At 47.6% G+C, this 8,188-nt stretch overlaps 1 protein-coding gene across 1 annotated transcript in view; it reads left to right on the forward strand.

Annotated features, from left to right (window-relative positions):
- The window catches only part of NR2F1 (nuclear receptor subfamily 2 group F member 1), a gene marked incomplete at its 5' end in the record, with an annotated part of 9,077 nt that extends 3,554 nt beyond the window's left edge, over window positions 1-5,523 (forward strand). Inside the window, one exon of the mRNA XM_029941227.1 lies at window positions 4,754-5,523. Coding sequence (XP_029797087.1) covers window positions 4,754-5,034 — 281 coding nt within the window. The remainder of the gene's footprint in view (window positions 1-4,753) is intronic.
- Between the last annotated feature and the right edge of the window lie 2,665 nt (window positions 5,524-8,188).

Here is an 8,188-nt window from a genome sequence, read left to right on the forward strand (position 1 = left end):
GGGGGGGGGGTGTGGAACCTGTCTGGCTTCGCGTGTGTGCGGTGTGTATGTGTGTGCGATGAGCGTGTGCGTGTGTGTGCGCCAGCGCTTAGTGTTTCTGGGGGAGGAGAGGGAAGGAAGAGAACGTGGGAATGTGGCTTTCTCCTCTGTGTGGCAAGCTCCCCGGATGAGTTTCCCGACACAGAGAGACACACACAGAGGTGGAAAGAGAAGAATACACGCAAATAAATCATAAATAATCCCGCTTTATTGCTGCCTGATTTTCCCTTATCGGAAACCATTCATGTTTGCAGTTGCTGAGGTTATTGAGGATCGTAAAAAACGGATTCAATCTAAACAAGAAAGATAAAAAACAAAAGGAATACTGTAGAACCCGCAAGTGTGGGAGGATTCCTGCCCCAGAGATAAATCTTACAGCCATGCAAAACCCATGAAACATTGGAAATTTAACAGAGTGCCTTTAAAATATCAAATTAAATGTAGGTGGTGGTAACATGCATGTTAACAATTTCTCTTATGATAGATGGTTCAAATTAACTTCCAGGAAAGTGCATTAACGTTGCCTTTGAAGGCTCTAGTCTGAGCCTCTGAGAACACTGCCCGCTTTTTATTATTGTAACCTGCAAGAAGGAAACATATAAACACCCGGGACAGCAGGTAATGGGGGAAATATAAACAAAGCCAGAAAGGAGGCTGGTGGGGAACAGAGCTGCTCAGATTGGGTCGCCGGCCTTGCCCACTGTGAGTAGGGTTAGCTGCAGCTTTACCTCCATTATTGGCACTATTGTTTTTAATTCCTCTATTCAGAGAACAAATAAACCATCCTAATAAATCTATCCTAGAGCCAGGACCTCCAAAGGCCAAATTAAAACCATTCCTGAGCAGAGATGGCAAAACCCCTTTCCCAAGGCCTTGTTGAACAGTAAGCAATGGGATAATCTATCAATATTTCCTGGCTTTCATGCGTGAAGAATCGTATTTACATTGTATTAAAATGACTCTTAAATTTGCACAATATTGTAATGTAGCAAATGTAGTATTAATATCGATCTGAACAGCAGATAATTTATTTAGACAAGAGCATCTCATTTGTATGCAGGGTGGCCAGAGCCGTGGACTTGGACTGCCCCCCTTTTACTTTCAGTGCAAATGCAGGTCTGCTAGTGGGAGAGGGAGTTATTCTTTGCAAGAGGATAAAGTGCAAACCTTAAAACAAATGGAAGATTTATTGAATAGCCTCCTCAGTGTTTGAATGCATTTTATCTTAATAAGTCTTCTTGATGGAAACGTGTTTTTCAAAAGTGACAAAGAGCCTGGGAAGCAGCACCCGGGCTGCTTTAGCTCTGGCAGGCCTGGGGCCTGGCTGGCTCTCTACTACCCGGCTCTTTAGCCAAATTAATCAGGAAGCAAGCCAGTGTCGGGGAAGCTAGGGTTTTAAAATCTCATCCAGTGAGGTGTCTTGAAGCAGAAATGTGACTAGGAGCTGGACAGAGGTCTTCTCAGGAAAGATCTTTCTTCCCTTTTCCTTGTCCCCTCCTAAGGTTCTTTGAACTCCCTTGACTTTTCTGATCTCCTGCCCTTTCCCAGAGAGAGGCAAGGACCGTGCTGGTTGCAGGGAGGATTGTGGAATTATTCATGCTTTTCTTTCAACTTGCCATCCTAAAACACCCCTGTGTTTTTTAGAAAGTTTTCCTGAAGAAGTTTCTTGAACCAAGTCTTCAAGGTGCAAAGGAGGCTGAGAAGTGAACAATAACATTATTTTGTTAGAAATTGCGAGCAGAATATCTGAAAATGGAAATGGAGCTGTCAGTAGTAATTCACCCCCCCTTCTCCATACAACACATTTCCACTTTTGACTAAACTTGTTTTGATTGCTAGCCAGAAGGGAATTCATGGGAAGCCTTCTCAAAGTCATCCAACTTTTAAGCAAACTTTGAATGATGGAAAAGGCAGTTTTAGACATATTGTCCAACGAGGTTTGCTCCGGCTAAGTATTTGAAGCTGGCACGGGGGTTCCCTGTGGTGGTTTTCACATTTGGCCTCCGGATGGTATGCTTAATCCTTAATATTCTGGACAGCATCCAAGGACTAGGTCATGACCTGAACTTACTTTTTTAAAAAATTCATTAATTCATACACCTAAATGTTCCCCCAAATAAATGGGACCTCCTCTGAAAGGAGCCATCTAGTTAACATAAATACAATAAATCCATTTTCACCACAATAATAACTTTGATTTCTAGTTATGGCAGCTGATTACATCTATATTTCCTGAACACTAAACTCTTCTGAATGCACAACATGAAATACATTCTCTGCACTACAAAGGCTAAGCCGGGAGGGCCTGAGCAGTAATGGTTATTTATTTACATAATTTCTTTCCCATATACTATAGAAGAAATATTGACACTACCACTTCCGCATTGACACTACCATATAAAAAGTGAGACATTGATTTTATACATTTCTACCTCCTCTTCTTATCTTGGGTTTTTCTCATGGGGTGTAAATATGTACTGCGTTACACCCCCTGCTCACCTACCTTTGCCCCCACAACCACGCAATCGATCTGAGAGCTCATACTATCTATCCATAGTTGGGCAAATTCTGTCACAGGAATATCCAGAGCAGGAATGAATATCCAGAATAGGAATGAGTATCTAGAGAGGGAATGTAGGCCTGAAGTAGGACTCCTGCTGGAGGCAGGCCACAGAGCTGGCCGGCTGGCCCCTGGCAGCCAGGCCCAGCTACAGGCCTTCTGCCTTCAGAGGAGGAAAGAAACCCAAGCAGCCAGCACAGGGCCCAAATGAGCCTCTCCTGGGCTTCTCTCTTTTGGAGTGGCGTAGCTGGGAGAAGAGGAATGTCCTTGCACTCTGGGGACCCTAATTGTAAATATCAGCTAAATATTTTACAGACCTGAGGGAATGCCATATGGGTCTTTAAAAAAAAAATCTGCTGGGGTATCAGTGGGTCTTTTTCATACTGCATTGTCTGAGGCTGAAAGGGATCCTGTGGCATAATGGGCAGATAATGCATGTAAAGCAAGATATATGTAAATATGAGTCTGCATAGTGGCCTTTCAGCCGAACCAGGTTAGCAACCAGGGCCAAGGGCAGACCTCAGTGTCCCCTCTCTAAGCAGTGAAGCCCCGAAGTGCTCCTGCCCTCACCCTGCTAGCCATAGAATCTCGCCGGCTTCCCCAGTCAGGCCAGTGTGGATGCAAGCAAGTGGCTGGCTGGAGTAATTAGACATCTGAGAGGAACCCGTTCTGGATCTGGGGTCAGAGGGGATCTTCCTTAGAAGTTCTTGAATTAGCACTGGTTTTATTTGTATTTTTGCTCAAGGCCATTGCCTTGTAGATTAAGGTGTTAGAGTGCTTTGTACGTCCCAGTTCTTGAAATGTAAAGACATAAAGCTGAGAAATTCAGCAGACACTGGTTTCACTTTGAATCTGGTGTGACTTCTTAGGGTCACACTTACCCATTCACAATATATACCGTCCTTTTGGGGGCATTGCCATGCATGAATTTCTTCCCAGATCTATATATTAGCAAACTCTGCCTTTGATCTCTAGTCAACCTTCTGACTGGCTAAGGGCTCCTCTGTGATCTTCCTGGTTTTTTTAATACTTATTATTAATATAAGAAATGTTATGGGTGTTTGAACTCCAAGAGGAAGCTTTCACTTCGTTCCTCTGATTCCACCTTCTCCTCCACTTCTTCGCCTTTAGTTAGTTGATATAGTATAAACTGCTGTCTTGAAATATTTTTAGGAGAACATGAGGAGCCTTGGTTGATAGGAGATAAACACACGGGTTTTAAGATGTTGTCATTGTGTGTGAGTGCCTGTCACCCCAAGTCCCCCTCTGCTCCCCAGCTCTCAGTTTGGAAGCAGCCACCGCAGCTGCCTCTAGTCCAGCTTTGTGTCTGATCGCTGAAGATGTCTCCTTTCTGCAGCCTGGAGTAACTGAGCCATATTCCTCCTGATTATTATACAGCTTACAGAGATGTGACCAATTTTCAATTACTTGATCTAAAGCACAGATAGAAGTCTACACCCTCACCAAGGATTTGCTGCAGAGTTCTTGCTTGCATAGATAGTGGATCTCAAGTCCTATATTGCTAAAGCGTGGGCTTGATCTGATTCCATGCAATGCCAGCCCATGATTCCTTACCCCTCCTGTGCGTTTGTTCACTATATGGTCTAGGTTCTCCTTGAGGATTTTGGCTGGGGTCCTTTGAGTTTGAGAGGGAAGACTCCAAGAAGCCTGTAAGAACTGCCTTCAGGCTACATATTTCTTCAGGGCTTCTGAATACCCTGAAATCAGGGGCAAAAGGGGCAAAAGTCCTCACTTTAATGAGCACAGCAGAAAGACGCACCCCTACAGGCGGAGGACAGGTTGCTACGCACAGCAAACATGGCTCCAGCATCGTACATTATTTAATCCAAAGGTGAAAGAGGAAAAACAAAGGGACTAGAAAGGTTGCTGCCTCTGCATGTGTGTGCTTCTGTCTCCAACCCCCCAGGCTTGGGGGGGTTGATTTATTTTTATTTGTACTGGGGTCTGGATGGGGGGAATGGTGAAGAAGGATTGGGGAGGTATGGAAGGGAGGATTTTTTCCCCCTTTTCCCTTCTACTTCTTTTTCCCTCTCTTACCAACTTAAACAAAATTGAATGGCTTGTTTGTGCCTTTGCTGTTCACTAACCTGTGTGTCCCCGCTGCTTGTCTCCTTCTGGTGGCTGCTCGGGCAGATGCCTGTGGCCTGTCAGATGCCGCCCACATCGAGAGCCTGCAAGAGAAGTCGCAGTGTGCACTGGAGGAGTACGTGAGGAGCCAGTACCCTAACCAGCCCAGCCGCTTCGGCAAGCTCCTGCTGCGACTGCCCTCCCTGCGCACCGTGTCCTCCTCGGTCATCGAGCAGCTCTTCTTCGTCCGTTTGGTAGGTAAAACCCCCATCGAAACTCTCATCCGGGATATGTTACTCTCTGGGAGCAGCTTCAACTGGCCTTACATGTCCATCCAGTGCTCCTAGACCTTGGGCGCTTCCCGCCTGCCCCCACCCCCCATAGAGACTCAGAGGACCGGCGGGGGCCATGGACTCCAAAACTTCCGGGACATCAGGTGGCTGTTGCTGGGTGCAGCCAGGCAGGGGGGAGGTGGGCTGGGCCAGCAGCAGCAGCCCACCCTACAGAAATGCAACCCGAGCTGCAAACCTGGAGAAAAAGAGACTCTCTTTAGGATCAGATCTGTGAACATGTTGGAAAGGAAAGAAAAAGGACCTTGTGTCTGGTGAGAAAAGGAAAAAAAATTGGAAGAGAGGACCATGAGAATTTTAACAAAACAGAAGGAGACTAATGGACCTTCCAGGAATTATTGTGGACGGATGTGGATATATTCTGTACAGAAAAACAACACACATGGAAGTGGACTGAATTCTATGTAGAAACACACACGCGCGCACACACACACACACACACACACACACAAACACCCCCCCCAAACATTGTTATTCATTTTGTAAAATACTAGTCTTTATTTTCATTTTTTTGTAAAATTTAAACATCGTATGCACATAAAAAAAGGAAACAAGAATTAGGGGAAAATAACATTTTCCAAATAATTATAAAAAATTGTCCTGTGTCTATGTATCTATATCTGTTTTGTATTTTTTTCTGGTTCCAAACCAGATTTCCTGTGATTCTATACTAATAATTTTTGATATAACCCTTTGCTTCTTATAATGAGTGCGATATATGTTGTCGAGGCTGTTCTTCAAGAATTAAAATTGAAGTGAAAATTTAAACAAAAAAATAAAAGAATTTAGCAAAACCCACGTGTCTGGTTACTTGACAGATGTCATAAGTGCAAGAGAACCCTCCAACTAATTTCCATTGCAATTATTATTAGAACGGGGAGGTGAGGGTGGAAACTTTTAAGGTCCATTACCAAGATGTCTAGATTTATTTCCAAAACCAAGCCGCTGCCTTGGTTTTGTAAATGCAGGGGGTCAGGCTCTGCGTGGGTTGGGGTGGGCAGAGAGAGGGCAGGGCACCTCGGTTGCCCCCAGCATCTCTTGTCACGTCTCTTGTCACCTCGTGAAAGACTGGCTGCTCCACATGGAGCTAAGCGGGCGGCTGGGGCAGGCTCGGTTGCAAGTGGGGGCCTAGTCTCTGTAGCCACCAGCTTCAGTGACTGCCGGTGGGAACATGCCTGGTTAGAGAGGCTGTGAAGAGGCCTGGAGAGCAGACCGTGGGGGTCTAGGATGGGCGAGGGTGCTCAGAAGCCTCTGCACCTATGCCTGGACCATCCGCCTCTCCTCAGCTCTGGGAGACAGAGTTACGGCCTCAAGGCTGCCAAACCTAGCTTTGCTCCCTCTTAGGGTCCACAGCAGAGCTGGCTCGGGTTTACCCTTCACTCCAGACCCTGTGACAGGAGTCCCCTGGAAGGCTCTCAAGCTCAGTTGAGTGAACAGAAAGCCCTCATGTGGCACTTAGGGACGTGGACCTGGAACCTGGGAGTTGGTGAGCTAGGCTAGACTAGGTTCTCTACACAAGCAGTGTTTGGGCCCTAGTGGCGCTTTCGGGGCAGAAACCTGCCGCTGGGTACTCTCTTTTGGGTTTGTGTCGGGCGGGAGGCTGAGGGGGGTGCTGCTCTCTGTTACAGCTTTCGGAGCATGAATGTTTTATAGGATTCTAGTTGGTGCTGTGAGAACACACACTACCAAGAGAGCTTTTTCCTAACGTATTAATAAAGCCGGATCTTTTGAAATAACACCTCTCACCTCCTCCCCTACCACTCACCCCCAAACAGGCCTTGGATGAGGCAAGAGCTTCACTTTCAGAAGTCATTGACAAAGTTTTGCTTTCATTTGCTGTCTGGAAATCTCCAGGTTCCCCCATTCTTTTAAAAAATGTATTAACAAGCTCCAAGCCCCCTGAGGCTTTCCTATTCTAGGTGCAGTGCAGCCTGGGCAATGCCAGCTCTCTGTGGAGGAACCCCCCCACCCCGCAGGTCCGCCCGCCACCTGGAAAGCAGTCTGGGTGGGTACCGCGTGTGGTACATGGGGCTGCCAGAGGCTGTCCCGCCCTGCCATGGGTCCTACCTGCCATGGGCCTCAGCCTTTGCACTACACCCAGGGGCAGTGGTTTAGGGCCTAGGCTGACTTCCCTGCGGAGTGAGTACCCAAGGCAGGAGGGGCAAGGGAAGAACTTTTATTTAATTAACCCCTAACTGCCTCCCAGAAAGTCTCAGAGAGCCCTCCCGGGCTGGCTGCGGGATCTGGGAATGTGGGGACTGGGGTGGAGTAGGCAGCAGCCCGGCGCAGAAGGGGAGGGGAATCAAGCTGCCTCCAAATGCTCACTGATCTTTGCTGCCTTTCTTGAAATGAGATGTAAATATATTCATTACAGTGTGATCCCTCTGATGAAAACAGATAAACATTTTTGTAGGTCGGAAACGTATTTTTCAATTAATTTCAATGTGGAGGCCCAAGCACAAAGTGCCCAGTATGGGGACTGGCCCGGAAGCTGAGGCCAAGGGTTTATGAGGCACTTGCTCTGGTGTCCAGGGGTGACAATGGTAACTTGCCTTTTGCCGGATGCGGCTGGAGGCACCTGAGGAATCCGGCGACCCTCCTAAGCCTGGGTCCGAGCCCGTGGCTGGCCAAGCTGGTGTAGGAAGAAGAGCAGGACTTCCTACATATGGCTTCACAGGCCCCCTTGCAGGCTAGGAACCAGGAGAGAGGGAAAAGGTGGTCAGCTTGCAGTCTTGGTGGGCCAGACTAGGGGCCCTCAGGCAGTGGGTTTTTCTTGTGCTGTCTCCTTGGTAGACACGGAAAGGCCGTTATCTTCAGAGGTCTCTGTGTGTCTCAGCCAGAGAGACAGAGATTCCCCAGAGATTCAGTGAGCCCTGGGGCACCCCCGAGGGGCAAGACTGGCTGCCTGCGTTCTGTGGCTTTTCACTCTCAGAGCGTGCAATCGGGACCCACGAATCTGATTGTGCTAAGGCAGGTTTTAGAGCTGAGACTGCAGCATTTAAGCCATGGGTGAAAACCTCCGGCCACCAGAAAGCGTCCTCTCAGCTCCCAGAGCATTTTAAAGACTCCCTGGCGGGGCTGAGCAGTGTCGGCAGCCCAAGAGCTGAAGGGCCATAGCAGCCCCGTGGCCTCCTTGCTGTGAGAAGGGCAG

This window comes from Suricata suricatta, chromosome 6 (genome assembly GCF_006229205.1).
Source record: "Suricata suricatta isolate VVHF042 chromosome 6, meerkat_22Aug2017_6uvM2_HiC, whole genome shotgun sequence".
Classification (NCBI taxonomy): Eukaryota; Metazoa; Chordata; class Mammalia; order Carnivora; family Herpestidae; genus Suricata; species Suricata suricatta.